Source organism: Bufo gargarizans, chromosome 8 (genome assembly GCF_014858855.1).
Source record: "Bufo gargarizans isolate SCDJY-AF-19 chromosome 8, ASM1485885v1, whole genome shotgun sequence".
Taxonomy (NCBI): domain Eukaryota; kingdom Metazoa; phylum Chordata; class Amphibia; order Anura; family Bufonidae; genus Bufo; species Bufo gargarizans.
The window spans coordinates 198,882,117-198,898,076 of record NC_058087.1 but is presented as its reverse complement, the minus strand read 5'-3'; the positions used below and the strand labels follow the sequence as shown (position 1 = coordinate 198,898,076).

General features: G+C 54.3%; 1 protein-coding gene across 1 annotated transcript in view; it reads left to right on the top strand.

Moving 5' to 3' along the window:
* Positions 1 to 11,723, top strand: part of LOC122944370 (eukaryotic translation initiation factor 3 subunit A-like) — a 117,490-nt gene extending 105,767 nt beyond the window's left edge. Inside the window, exon 5 of the mRNA XM_044302566.1 lies at positions 10,975 to 11,723. Within this exon, the coding sequence (XP_044158501.1) occupies positions 10,975 to 11,432 (458 nt within the window). The 3' untranslated portion in view covers positions 11,433 to 11,723. The remainder of the gene's footprint in view (positions 1 to 10,974) is intronic.
* Positions 11,724 to 15,960: the final 4,237 nt, after the last annotated feature.

Here is a 15,960-nt window from a genome sequence, read left to right as displayed (position 1 = left end):
GCATTGAAGCATCCTGGGCCTCCATAACACCTCAGCAGGGCCACAGGCTGATTGCCTCCATGCCACGCTGCTATCGAAGCATCCTGGGCCTCCACAACACCTCAGCAGTGCCACAGGCTGATTGCCTCCATGCCACACCGCATTGAAGCCTCCTGGGCCTCCATAACACCTCAGCAGTGCCACAGGCTGATTGCCTTCATGCCACGCCGCATTGAAGCCTCCTGGGCCTCCATAACACCTCAGCAGTGCCACAGGCTGATTGCCTTCATGCCACGCCGCATTGAAGCATCCTGGGCCTCCATAACACCTCAGCAGTGCCACAGGCTGATTGCCTCCATGCCACGCCGCATTGAAGCCTCCTGGGCCTCCATAACACCTCAGCAGTGCCACAGGCTGATTGCCTCCATGCCACGCCGCAGTGAAGCCTCCTGGGCCTCCATAATACCTCAGCAGGGCCACAGGCTGATGCCTCCATGCCACACCGCATTGCAGCCTCTTGGGCCTCCATAACACCTCAGCAGTGCCACCGGCTGATTGCCTCCATGCCACACCGCATTGCAGCCTCCTGGGCCTCCATAATACCTCAGCAGTGCCACAGGCTGATTGCCTCCATGCCACGCCGCATTGAAGCTCCTGGGCCTCCATAACACCTCAGCAGGGCCACAGGCTGATGCCTCCATGCCACACCGCATTGCAGCCTCCTTGGGCCTCCATAACACCTCAGCAGGGCAACAGGCTGATTGCCTCCATGCCACACCGCATTGCAGCCTCTTGGGCCTCCATAACACCTCAGCAGGGCAACAGGCTGATTGCCTCCATGCCACGCCGCATTGAAGCCTCCTGGGCCTCCATAACACCTCAGCAGTGCCACAGGCTGATTGCCTCCATGCCACGCCGCAGTGAAGCCTCCTGGGCCTCCATAACACCTCAGCAGTGCCACAGGCTGATTGCCTCCATGCCACGCCGCATTGAAGCCTCCTGGGCCTCCATAACACCTCAGCAGTGCCACAGGCTGATGCCTCCATGCCACACCGCATTGCAGCCTCCTGGGCCTCCATAACACCTCAGCAGTGCCACCGGCTGATTGCCTCCATGCCACGCCGCAGTGAAGCATCCTGGGCCTCCATAACACCTCAGCAGGGCCACAGGCTGATGCCTCCATGCCACGCCGCATTGAAGCCTCCTGGGCCTCCATAACACCTCAGCAGTGCCACAGGCTGATGCCTCCATGCCACACCGCATTGCAGCCTCTTGGGCCTCCATAACACCTCAGCAGTGCCACCGGCTGATTGCCTCCATGCCACGCCGCAGTGAAGCATCCTGGGCCTCCATAACACCTCAGCAGGGCCACAGGCTGATGCCTCCATGCCACGCCGCATCGAAGCATCCTGGGCCTCCATAACACCTCAGCAGTGCCTCAATTTTTTTAGATAGGAATTTGGGGTTTTCATGAGCTGTGGCCAAAATCATCAATATTAAAACAATAAAAGGCTTGAACTACTTCAGTTGTGTGTAATGAATCTACAATATATGAAAGTCTAATGTTTATCAGCACATTACAGAAAATAATGAACTTTATCACAATATGCTAATTTTTTTTAGAAGGACCTGTATATATATATAAAACAGGGGGTCTGAACGGGCAGCTATAAGCCCACCTATACATATATTATATACATAGAGATGTATGCTGACAAGGGGTATACATACACCTCTAAATATACACCTACCACCTGGACCGACCCATGCAAAAGGGCCAATATACATGCATATATATTTAAATCCAACACTTCCCTCCACATGCACACACGTGTTCGCATGCATATATCTAAAGCCTTCCTCAACAACATGAATGTCTCCCCCACATCTGAAAGAACATGGAAAACATCCAGAATTCAGATAAAAATCAGGAAACTAAGATACCGATAACAAAGAAACACATATGTGGAGCACAAGGTCCAACACCTGCTACAATCTACGGGGCAACTGATAACATTTCCAAAAACCGTTATCAGGAAAGAGGTCCACCTGACCGGAGACCTGACCGCGGCGAATAAAACCCCAGTTATCTTGTAGGAAGCTTCTAAAATAAATCCAGTAAATATACAGTATGTATGACAGCGGAGCGAGGCGCAGACGTAGCGCAGTGGAAATTGACTGGAAGGGGGAAGTGTCCAGGCAGGTACGCGGCGGTCCTGTGGTTCGGCGCGATGTGCGGTAGGGCGGCCGGGCTGATAGTGGGTCCGGCAGCGATGGAGGAGGCCGGCCTGATGCGGCTGCGCTGGTGTCTGGTGCGGGCCTGGCGGTCGGCGGATCCGACATGGCACAGCGGGCGGCGCAGCGGTCTGTAAGTGTGACCGGCGGCAGCAGCAGGGATGGGAGACATGCGGATGCGGCCTCACTTACCTCCGGTGGTGGCCAGGCAGCTGGGGATGATTCCAGGAGGCGGCGAGCGGCATCAAGGTCCGGGTCTGAGGGACGGCGGCAGGCTTCTGAAGTGCGGTCTCGTCGGGAGGGTGCTGGAACATCGCCACCTGCTGGTAGGTATGCGGTACCAGGCAGCAGTGAGGGGAATGAGGAGGTGCTGCCACCTGCTGGTCAGTCCTCGGCACCAGGCAGAGGGCTGAGGAGGTCTTCTATGTCGCCACCTGCTGGTCGATCCTTGGTATCAGGCAGTGGTCTAAGGAGTGATGCCATGCTGCCACCTGCTGGTCGGTCCTCTGTACCAGGCAGAAGTTTGCTGAGTGATGCGCTGGCTGGAGGACTGGACTTCGTTCCACCCACGGTGCAGCACGTTAACGTTTTTTCTGCAGGATTGCAAGTTGCGGCTCGCAGTGGACAGGCTGTGGTGCTGGGGCGGGATGTCCTTGGATCGGGAGTTTCGCAGCGGCCACTTGACGGTGGGTCGGCGTGCAGGGAGTTGGCGCCAGCGCAACCACGCCACGTGGATTCTGGCGGGGGTTTCTCGGCCGATCGGTCATTGGAGGAAGGAGAAGTCAGCCAGGAGGCGTGGGAGTTCGGTGGTCGGATGGATGATGCGGACGGCGCGTGTCCCTCGACGTCCAGGTCCTCGGCTGGGTCGACGCAGAGAGGAACATCGGTGAGGTCGGCGGCTGCTGGGAGGATGCCCCAGGGACAGCCAGGTGAGGGGACGTCGTGTCCGGTTCCTGTTGGGGGGGTGGGACTTCGGTGCCAGGGGAGGAGGGGTTGGCTCACGAATTGTTGACGGGTATGTGGTCGTTATTGTCGCGGTGGAAGACTGGGGCGGGGTCGTCTCCGGCCGCCGTTTGGGCTGCTGCGCCGGCGGTTGGGGAGGGGGTGCGTTTAAGTGGGGAGGGAGTTGGTGACACCCCTGTCATGGGGGCAGGGTCTGCGGTGGTTGAGGCTGCCGGGAGTGGAGGCGGTAAAGGGGCTGCCGTGGACGAGGTTCGGTTGGCGGATGCTGCGAAAGGGGAGGTATATGTGTGCTTCGAGGGGCCGTTGGGGGCTCATTTGAAGAGTGAAGTCAGGGAGAAGATTTGGAAGGACGAGTATGTCGAGATATTCTCGTTACTTCCTTTGGACAAATTTAATTTGGATAGGGGAAAGCCAGATGAGAGTAAAAAGGAGGAGGAGGAGAAGCGGAGGTACAGGTTGATTCCGCGTACGTTTTTTAATTGGCTGCAGGCTTTTGCTATTTTTGCCAGTGTGGTGGGGGAAAAGGTGCCTGAGCACTGTTCGGCCCTTTTTTGCTATATGGATGCCATAGGGGAAGCGTATCGGACATATGGTGGGGTGGCGTGGCTCAGGTACGATGAGCAGTTTCGCCAGAGGAAGGCGGTTAGGCCTAGTATTCGTTGGGATCATAAGGACATTGGTCTGTGGATGCGGTTGATGGCGGCGCCAAAAGGGGCTAGCCAGCCCTTTCGTGGGGCGGCCGGGGGTCCCTCGGCGTCCGAAGCGGCTGGAGGGAGCAAAAGGGGATGTTGCTGGCAGTTCAATGAGGGACACTGCAAGTATCTTTCGGAGTGCCGTTTCAAGCATGAGTGTTCCGGTTGTGGGGGCGCCCATAGTTTTGCGCGGTGTTTCAAGCGCGGTAGAGGGAGGGGATTGGAGGTCACGCAGAAGAGGGGTGACCCCGGTGAGGGTGGAAGTGATGGAGCCGTTTCTAGAGAGCTATCCAAATAGGGAGGCGGCGGCAGTGTTGTTGGCCGGTTTTCGGATTCCGTGCACAGCGGTGGGTTTGGTGGTTGCGGCGCGTAATTTGGCTTCCGCGTTGCAGCGTCCTGAGGTTGTGTCTGATAAGATTGCGAAGGAGGTGGCTGCCGGTAGGGTGGTGGGCCCCTTTGTGGAATGTCCTTTGCCGGATTTGTGGGTTTCGCCTTTGGGCGTAGTCCCTAAGAAGGAACCTAACAAATTTCGGCTCATTCACAACTTGTCTTACCCGGCTGGGGGTTCCGTGAATGACGGAATTGATGAGGTTTTGTGCTCCGTGTCGTACACGTCATTTGACGAGGCGATTAGGTGGGTGCGGCGTTTTGGGCAAGGGACTTTGTTGGCTAAGACTGATATTGAGGCGGCGTTTCGCCTGTTGCCGATTCATCCAGATAGTTTTCGTTTGCTTGGTTTTAAGTGGGAGGGGCGGTTTTTTGTGGATTGTTGCTTACCCATGGGGTGTGCGATTTCGTGTTCGTTGTTTGAAATGTTTAGTTCTTTTTTGGAGTGGGTGGTGCGGCGAGAGGCGGGATGGAGTTCAGTGTTGCATTACCTGGACGACTTTTTGTTTTTAGGCCCGGCGGGGTCAAGGGTGTGCTCAGTGTTGTTGCATACCATGGAGTGGGTGGCGGAGAGATTTGGGGTTCCGTTAGCGAGGGAGAAGACGGAGGGTCCATCTACAACTGTGAAGTTTTTGGGGATCGTGATTGATAGTGTGGCTATGGAGTGTAGGCTGCCCGAGGATAAGGTGGTTGATTTGTGTAGTGAGGTGGGTTTTTTGCGTAAGGCGAGGAAGGTGCGGCTCAGACGTGTGCAGTCAGTTTTGGGCAAATTGAACTTTGCTTGTAGGATTTTGCCCATGGGGCGGGTTTTTTGTAGGCGTTTGTCCAGGGCCACGGCGGGTGTGAAGGCTCCCTTTCATTTTGTGCGGTTGGGGGGTGAGGTGTGTGCGGATTTGGAAGTGTGGGAGCGTTTTTTGAAGGAATTTAATGGTCGTTCTGTTTGGATGGAGGCGCCCATTTCTAATGTTGATTTGGAATTGTTCACGGACGCGTCGGGGTCATGTGGTTATGGTGCCTTTTGCTGGTTCATGTGGACGGTTCGGCTTTGTCTCGTTATCAATTTATTGCGGTTTTCCGGAAATGTTTGACAGCGGCGGGTTATGAGGCGAGTGGGTTTGCGTCTCATTCATTTCGTATTGGGGCGGCGACTGAAGCCGCTAGATGGGGTTTGGGGGACGAGGCCATTAGGAGGATTGGCAGGGGGGAGTCCGCTTGCTTTCGTTCCTATATTCGTCCACATATGTTATAAGGTCGGTGGGTGGGGGTGTGTTGATTGCATGTAATTTGTTATTGTTGGTTTGGGTGCTAATTTCTTTTGTTTGTTTTCAGGTTCGCCTTCTTGTTTGGCCTGGATTTTGGGCCATTCTTATGTGTATTGGGGAGCGTTGAGAGCGGACGTGCGGAGGAACGGGCGGCAGTTGGGGTTCCGGCCGGAGGACTTGCAGGTCCGGTGGATTGGCGTGCGGGGTATGCTGTGGGGGCGTGTGTTGCCGGTATTCCATGAATATGCTTCCCTGGACAGGTGCCCTGACATTGTGGTTCTGCATGTGGGCGGGAACGATTTGGGTGTTCGCCGCTCGAGGGATGTCATACGTGATGTGAAGTTGGGTTTGCTGCGTTTGGCTGAGGAGTTCCCGGATTTGCTGGTCGTGTGGTCTGATGTGGTGGCAAGGAGTTCATGGCGTTTTGCGAGGTCCGTGGATCGCATTAACAAGGCGCGTGCGAAGGTGAACAAGGAGGTGGGGCGCTTTGTGCGGCGGCAGGGCGGTTTGGTGGTGCGTCACCGGGAATTGGAGGTTGCGTCACCTCAATTCCTCAGGGCTGATGGGGTTCATCTTAACGAGATTGGGATGGACTTGTGGGCGCTGGGGCTTCAGGAGGGTTTGGAGTCCGCGTTCAGGGTTTGGCGGGACGTCCATAGGTGAGGTGTCTCCTATGTGCGTCGATGGCAGGTTAACGGGGGGTCCTGGAAGGCAATTCTACGTTTTATTAGGTGCATGACACGTTGGAGCGTGCATCTTATGTGGTTTGGTAAGCTGAAAGCTGGGGGGCTCCTGTTGGGCTAAAAGGCCACCAGGGGTAGAGGAAGATATGGATTCTGGAGGATTCGGTGCCCTTGGGTCGGAGAGTGCGGCCGAGGGTAAAAGGATAAGATGTGAGGAGTGAAGATAGCAGCTTGCTTGGGTTGCCTTCTAGGATCCTTCCGCAAAGGGACTGTTGGGACATTGTACTGTTGATGTTTGCATACATAGGCGTGCGCACGGGGTGTGCCGGGTGTGCCTGGGCACACCCTAATCACACCTCCGTGCTCAGCCTCCTGCACTGCCGCTTGAGCCCCGGCTGTCCCGCACAGCGACAATGATCTCTTCAGACTGCTCCCATGCTCCGTGTCCCAGCGGCTGGCTGCGTAACGTCACTCACTCCGACGCCACGCGCCTGCTCCGCCTGCTTCATTAATAAAGTGGGAGGAGCAGGCGCGTGCGGCGTGACGGAGTGATGTCATGTTACGCTGCCGCCTGCCCAATGATTGTGGATTACTAGCTGGAGTCTCCCAGTAAGTAGTTTATTACAACACTTTGCTTGCATAAGACCCCGGCGGCCTCCACCCCTGGGGGGTCACTGTCAGGGACACTGTTATGGGGGGGGGGGGATCTGTGGATGATGACACATATATAGCACAAGATGCTGCTATATATGTGTCATCCACAGATCCCCCTGGCCCCACATAACAGTGTCATCCACAGACCACAGACCCCCCCTACATCTGTGTCAGATTCCTCATAGATACCCCCATAACAGTGCCTTCCACAAATATCTTCTTAATAGACTGTTAAGGGGATATCTGTGGTCTGTGGATGACACTGTTATGGGGGCATCTGTGTGGAATATGACACTGTTACGGGGGGATTTGTGGATGACACTGTTATGGGGGGATCTGTGGATGATGCACTGTTGATAAAAGTGCGTCATCCACAGATGCCCCCATGACAGTGCCATCCATCGATATCCTCTTAATAGTGCGTCATCCGCAGATGCCGCCATAACAGTGTGTCATCCACAGATCCCTCATAACAGTGTGTCACCCACAGATCCCCCATAACAGTGCGTCATCCACAGGTCCCCCATAACAGTGCGTCATCCACAGATCCCCCCATAACAGTGCGTCATCCACAGATCCCCCCATAACAGTGCGTCATCCACAGATTCCCCCCATAACAGTGCGTCATCCACAGGTCCCCATAACAGTGCGTCATCCACAGATCCCTCATAACAGTGCGTCATCCACAGATCCCCCATAACAGTGTGTCATCCACAGATCTCCCATAACAGTGTGTCACTCACAGAGCCCCCATAACAGTGTGTCACCCACAGAGCCCCCATAACAGTGTGTCACCCACAGAGCCCCCATAACAGTGCGTCATCCACAGATCTCCCATAACAGTGTGTCACCCACAGATCCCCCATAACAGTGTGTCACCCACAGATCCCCCATAAGTGTGTCACCCACAGAGCCCCCATAACAGTGTGTCACCCACAGAGCCCCCATAACAGTGTGTCACCCACAGAGCCCCCATAACAGTGTGTCACCCACAGATCCCCCATAACAGTGTGTCACCCACAGATCCCCCATAACAGTGTGTCACCCACAGATCCCCCATAACAGTGTGTCATCCACAGATCCCCCCATAACAGTGTGTCACCCACAGATCCCCCATAACAGTGTGTCACCCACAGATTCCCCATAACAGTGTGTCATCCACAGATCCCCCATAACAGTGTGTCATCCACAGAGCCCCCATAACAGTGTGTCACCCACAGAGCCCCCATAACAGTGTGTCACCCACAGAGCCCCCATAACAGTGTGTCACCCACAGATCCCCCATAACAGTGTGTCACCCACAGATCCCCCATAACAGTGTGTCACCCACAGATCCCCCATAACAGTGTGTCACCCACAGATCCCCCATAACAGTGTGTCATCCACAGATCCCCCCATAACAGTGTGTCACCCACAGATCCCCCATAACAGTGTGTCACCCACAGATCCCCCATAACAGTGTGTCACCCACAGATCCCCCATAACAGTGTGTCATCCACAGATCCCCCATAACAGTGTGTCATCCACAGAGCCCCCATAACAGTGCGTCATCCACAGATTCCCCCCATAACAGTGCGTCATCCACAGGTCCCCATAACAGTGCGTCATCCACAGATCCCTCATAACAGTGCGTCATCCACAGATCCCCCATAACAGTGTGTCATCCACAGATCCCCCATAACAGTGTGTCACCCACAGAGCCCCCATAACAGTGTGTCACCCACAGATCCCCCATAACAGTGTGTCACCCACAGAGCCCCCATAACAGTGTGTCATCCACAGAGCCCCCATAACAGTGTGTCATCCACAGATCCCCCATAACAGTGCGTCACCCACAGATCCCCCATAACAGTGTGTCACCCACAGAGCCCCCATAACAGTGCATCATCCACAGATCCCCCATAACAGTGCGTCATACACAGATCCCCCATAACAGTGTGTCACCCACAGAGCCCCCATAACAGTGTGTCACCCACAGATCCCCCATAACAGTGTGTCACCCACAGATCCCCCATAACAGTGTGTCACCCACAGAGCCCCCATAACAGTGTGTCATCCACAGATCCCCCATAACAGTGCGTCATACACAGATCCCCCATAACAGTGTGTCACCCACAGATCCCCCATAACAGTGCGTCATACACAGAGCCCCCATAACAGTGCGTCATACACAGATCCCCCATAACAGTGTGTCATCCACAGATCCCCCATAACACTGTGTCACCCACAGAGCCCCCATAACAGTGTGTCATCCACAGAGCCCCCATAACAGTGTGTCACCCACAGAGCCCCCATAACAGTGTGTCACCCACAGATCCCCCATAACAGTGTGTCACCCACAGATCCCCCATAACAGTGCGTCACCCACAGAGCCCCCATAACAGTGTGTCACCCACAGAGCCCCCATAACAGTGTGTCACCCACAGAGCCCCCATAACAGTGCGTCATACACAGATCCCCCATAACAGTGCGTCACCCACAGATCCCCCATAACAGTGTGTCACCCACAGATCCCCCATAACAGTGTGTCACCCACAGATCCCCCATAACAGTGCGTCACCCACAGAGCCCCCATAACAGTGTGTCACCCACAGAGCCCCCATAACAGTGTGTCACCCACAGATCCCCCATAACAGTGCGTCATACACAGATCCCCCATAACAGTGTGTCATCCACAGATCCCCCATAACAGTGTGTCACCCACAGATCCCCCATAACAGTGTGTCACCCACAGATCCCCCATAACAGTGTGTCACCCACAGATCCCCCATAACAGTGCGTCACCCACAGAGCCCCCATAACAGTGTGTCATCCACAGATCCCCCCATAACAGTGTGTCACCCACAGATCCCCCATAACAGTGCGTCACCCACAGAGCCCCCATAACAGTGCGCCTGCGCACTGAGGAGAGACAGAAAGGAGGGGAAAGAATCTGCGGAAGCAAGCGGAGGACGGCACAGCAGACGACTGAATAGCTTCTTTTGTAAGTAAATTGTTTTTTTTTTGTCTTTTATTTATATTCTGGCTTTTGTTTAAAGGGACAGTAAAAAAAATGTTTTTTTGTTTTGTTTTTAGCTATGTATGATGCTTTTTGATAAATAAATGTAGTGGTGCTGTAATGTGGCCCCCAGGCCCCTCTGATGTCCTGCAGGCTGGCGCTGTAATGTGGCCCCCAGGCCTCTCTGATGTCCTGCAGGCTGGGCTGGCGCTGTGGCAGCATACGGTCGGTCAGGCAGCAGAAAGGCTCTGGGGCGGTCATTGTGCTCTGCAACTATTCCCTTCACAGCCACTATAGCAGTCTCTCTCGTACAGTGCAGACTCTGCAGGAGGCATCCCATTTGCTCTCCGTCCTAATAGAAGTCTATGGGAATCAAAACGGATCCGTCCGGTTCCCGTTATGCAAGACGGAAAACAAAGTCCTGTCGACAGGATAACAGCATAACGGGACCCAGACGGATCGGTTATGCTTTCTCATAAACTTCTATTAGGACAGAGCAAAACGGAATGCCTCTTAAAGGTTTCCGTTTTGCATTCCATCTGGCCATTCCATTATATATTCCGTTTGGAACGGACCTATAACGGAATGGCATAACGCAGATGTAAGCCCACCCTTAGGAATAGATTATTTCTCAATACTCAAGCGTACCGAGGAAGAAAGGAAAACTCTTGAAAGCTTGTCTTTTAAGTACCAGTAGTAGGTTAGTACAATAAAAATTGACACACTGTTATGGAGGATCTGTGGATATAACATATATATATACACATACATACATACAGGGTGTATGTAATAGGCTGCGCACGCCTATGTCTGCATATATGTATATCTCATGTCTGCATTATAATAATGTTGGATACAATATTGTTATTTAATAAACGGCTGCTATGGCCTCTCCACCAAGGATTCAGGTTTTGTGTGCTTACTGGGGGTAGGGGGGAGTGGTTGGTGGGAAGGGTCTGGAATGATCTTACCTCCTTAAGTCAATACAGTGTACAGGTCTGAGTAACCAGACAGGGCGGCCGTATCGGGAGAGTCTTCAGTTGTGGAATCTGTGGCACTGGTTATGGTAGTTGTCAGGTTGTCACACACACAACATCTGGTCACCTCTGTGTCTCTTGCAGGAGTCGCCCCCATCGTTGTCATCACCAAAAAGGAGAGCGGAAATTTCATTGAACTTGAGAATAAGTTCAGGCAGATGACAGCCGATGATGTTATAGCGATAGAGAACTACACCGAGAAAGACCAGATCAAAACCCTGCGGAGAACCAAGGACATCCTGACCATCCTTAAGATAGCCCTGGACGGAGTCAGATACCGGCTGACAAAAGGAAGAGACGCCCGGAAAGAATGGGTGGAAAGAAAGAAGTTCATGCTGGACTTCATACATAACGCTGACCAGGAGAAGAGAGAGGCAGAACGGAGAAGAGAGGAAGAACGGGAAAGAGAGGCAGAACGGAAAAGAGAGGCAGAACGGGAAAGAGAGGCAGAACGGAGAAGAGCGGAAGAATGGAGAAGAGAGGAAGAACGGATAAGAGCGGAAGAACGGAAAAAACGTTCGTTTTGGCCATGGAACCGGTAGAAATATTTCTGGCAAAAGTGGAGCGCACAGGGCCCGACGCCTTAGAAGCAGCGCTATCTTCATACGACTACATGAATGGCGGCTGCAGTAGGCGTCACCTCCACGTCATTTTCTTCTGCTTCTGGTGAATTGTAGATTGGATGTTGGGGGTTGTAGTTATCCGCCACCACTGCTATATCTATATATAATAGTAGAGAAGCCACCGACTCCCTGACTGGCGGCTCCGGTCTCCACTGATCTGTTCTATTCTGTATCACTGAGATCTCTGATTAAAAGGCTTCTGACAACTGACAACATTGTGAGCACTGGATTCAGTCTGACTAATTATAACCTTATAACAGATTCTTAAAATACACTGGGGGTGAGTGTACTGATGCTGGGGGATGGCGGCATACACTGGTGGTGAGTGTACTGATGCTGGGGGATGGCGACATACACTGGTGGTGAGTGTACTGATACTGGAGGATGGCGGCATACACTGGTGGTGAGTGTACTGATGCTGGAGGATGGCGGCATACACTGGGGGTGAGTGTACTGATGCTGGAGGATGGCGGCATACACTGGGGGTGAGTGTACTGATACTGGAGGATGGCGGCATACACTGGTGGTGAGTGTACTGATGCTGGAGGAATGGCGGCATACACTGGGGGTGAGTGTACTGATGCAGGTGGATGGCGGCATACACTGGGGGTGAGTGTACTGATGCTGGGGGATGGCGACATACACTGGTGGTGAGTGTACTGATGACTGGAGGATGGCGGCATACACTGGTGGTGAGTGTACTGATGCTGGAGGAATGGCGGCATACACTGGGGGTGAGTGTACTGATCTGGAGGATGGCGGCATACACTGTGGTGAGTGTACTGATACTGGAGGATGGCGCATACACTGGTGGTGAGTGTACTGATGCTGGAGGATGGCGGCATACACTGGTGGTGAGTGTACTGATGCTGGAGGATGGCGGCATACACTGGTGGTGAGTGTACTGATGCGGAGGATGGCGGCATACACTGGTGGTGAGTGTACTGATGCTGGAGGATGGCGGCATACACTGGTGGTGAGTGTACTGATGCAGGAGGATGGCGGCATACACTGGTGGTGAGTGTACTGATGCTGGAGAATGGCGGCATACACTGGTGGTGAGTGTACTGATGCAGGAGGATGGCGGACATACACTGGTGGTGAGTGTACTGATGCTGGAGGATGGCGGACATACACTGGTGGTGAGTGTACTGATGCTGGAGGATGGCGGCATACACTGGTGGTGAGTGTACTGATGCTGGAGGATGGCGGCATACACTGGTGGTGAGTGTACTGATGCTGGAGGATGGCGGCATACACTGGTGGTGAGTGTACTGATGCTGGAGGATGGCGGCATACACTGGTGTGAGTGACTGATACTGGAGGAGGATGGCGGCATACACTGGTGGTGAGTGTACTGATGCTGGAGGATGGCGGCATACACTGGTGGTGAGTGTACTGATGCTGGAGGATGGCGGCATACACTGGTGGTGAGTGTACTGATGCTGGAGGATGGCGGCATACACTGGTGGTGAGTGTACTGATGCTGGAGGATGGCGGCATACACTGGGGTGAGTGTACTGATGCTGGAGGATGGCGGCATACACTGGTGGTGAGTGTACTGTGCAGGAGGATGGCGGCATACACTGGTGGTGAGTGTACTGATGCTGGAGGATGGCGGCATACACTGGTGGTGAGTGTACTGATGCTGGAGGATGGCGGCATACACTGGTGGTGAGTGTACTGATGCTGGAGGATGGCGGCATACACTGGTGGTGAGTGTACTGCTGCTGGAGGATGGCGGCATACACTGGTGGTGAGTGTACTGATGCTGGAGGATGGCGGCATACACTGGTGGTGAGTGTACTGATGCTGAGGACTGGCGGCATACACTGGTGGGGGGGGGGGGGGGGAGAGTGTACTGATGCTGGAGGATGGCGGCATACACTGGTGGTGAGTGTACTGATGCTGGAGGATGGCGGCCTACACTGGTGGTGAGTGTACTGATGCTGGAGGATTGGCGGCATACACTGGTGGTGAGTGTATGATGCTGGAGATGGCGCATACACTGGTAGGTGAGTGTACTGAGTGAGGGATGGCGGCATACACTGGTTTGTGAGTGTACTGATGCGGAGGATGGCGGCATACACTGGTGGTGAGTGTACTGGTGCAGGAGGACGGCGGCATACACTGGTGGTGAGTGTACTGATGCTGGAGGATGGCGGCATACACTGGTGGTGAGTGTACTGATGCTGGAGGATGGCGGCATACACTGGTGGTGAGTGTACTGATGCTGGAGGATGGCGGCATACACTGGTGGTGAGTGTACTGATGCTGGAGGATGGCGGCATACACTGGTGGTGGGTACTGATGCTGGAGGATGGCGGCATACACTGGTGGTGAGTGTACTGATGCTGGAGGATGGCGGCATACACTGGTGGTGAGTGTACTGATGCTGGAGGATGGCGGCATACACTGGTGGTGAGTGTACTGATGCTGGAGGATGGCGGCATACACTGGTGGTGAGTGTACTGATGCTGGAGGATGGCGGCATACACTGGTGGTGAGTGTACTGATGCTGGAGGATGGCGGCATACACTGGTGGTGAGTGTACTGATGCTGGAGGATGGCGGCATACACTGGTGGTGAGTGTACTGATGCTGGAGGATGGCGGCATACACTGGTGGTGAGTGTACTGATGCTGGAATGGCGGCATACACTGGTGGTGAGTGTACTGATGCTGGAGGATGGCGGCATACACTGGTGGTGAGTGTACTGATGCTGGAGGATGGCGGCATACACTGGTGGTGAGTGTACTGATGCTGGAGGATGGCGGCATACACTGGTGGTGAGTGTACTGATGCTGGAGGATGGCGGCATACACTGGTGGTGAGTGTACTGATGCTGGAGGATGGCGGCATACACTGGTGGTGAGTGTACGATGCTGGAGGATGGCGGCATACACTGTGTGGTGAGTGTACTGATGCTGGAGGATGGCGGCATACACTGGTGGTGAGTGTACTGATGCTGGAGGATGGCGGCATACACTGGTGGTGAGTGTTACTGATGCTGGAGGATGGCGGCATACACTGGTGGTGAGTGTACTGATGCTGGAGGATGGCGGCATACACTGGTGGTGAGTGTACTGATAATGGAGGATGGCGGCATACACTGGTGGTGAGTGTACTGATGCTGGAGGATGGCGGCATACACTGGTGGTGAGTGTACTGATGCTGGAGGATGGAGGCATACACTGGTGGTGAGTGTACTGATGCTGGAGGATGGCGGCATACACTGGTGGTGAGTGTACTGATGCTGGAGGATGGCGGCATACACTGGTGGTGAGTGTACTGATGCTGGAGGATGGCGGCATACACTGGTGGTGAGTGTACTGATCATGGAGGATGGCGGCATACACTGGTGGTGAGTGTACTGATGCTGGAGGATGGCGGCATACACTGGTGGTGAGTGTACTGATGCTGGAGGATGGCGGCATACACTGGTGGTGATTGTACTGATGCTGGAGGATGTACGGCATACACCTGGTGCGGAGTGTATGATGCTGGAGGCATGGCAGGCATACACTGGGGTGAGTGCTACTGATGCTGGAGGATGGCGGCATACACTGGTGGGAGTGTACTGATGCTGGAGGATGGCGGCATACAATGGTGTGAGTGTACTGATGCTGGAGGATGGCGGCATACACTGGTGGTGAGTTGTACTGATGCTGGAGGATGGCGGCATACACTGGTGGTGAGTGTACTGATGCTGGAGGATGGCGGCATACACTGGTGGTGAGTGTACTGATGCTGGAGGATGGCGGCATACACTGGTGGTGAGTGTACTGATGCTGTGAGGATGGCGGCATACCACTGGGTGGTGAGTGTACTGATGCTGGAGGATGGCGGCATACACTGGATGGTGAGTTTACTGATGCTGGAGGAATGGCGGCATACAATGGTGGTGAGTTGTACTGATGCTGGAGGATGGCGGCATACACTGGTGGTGAGTGTACTGAGCTGGAGGATGGCGGCATACACTGGTGGTGAGTGTACTGATTGCTGGAGGATGGCGGCATACACTGGTGGTGACGTGTACTGATGCTGGAGGATGGCGGCATACACTGGGTGGTGAGTGTACTGATGCTGGAGGATGGCGGCATACACTGGTGGTGAGTGTACTGATGCTGGAGGATGGCGGCATACACTGTGGGGAGTGTACTGATGCTGGAGTGATGGCGGCATACACTGGTGGTGAGTGTACTGATGCTGGGGAATGGCGGCATACACTGGTGGTGATGTACTGATGCTGGAGGATGGCGGCATACACTGGTGGTGAGTGTACTGGTGCTGGAGGATGGCGGCATACACTGGTGGTGAGTGTATGATGCTGGAGGATGGCGGCATACACTGGTGGTGAGTGTACTGATGCTGGAGGATGGCGGCCATACACTGGTGGGAGTGTACTGATGCTGGAGGATGGCGGCATACACTGGTGTGAGTGTACT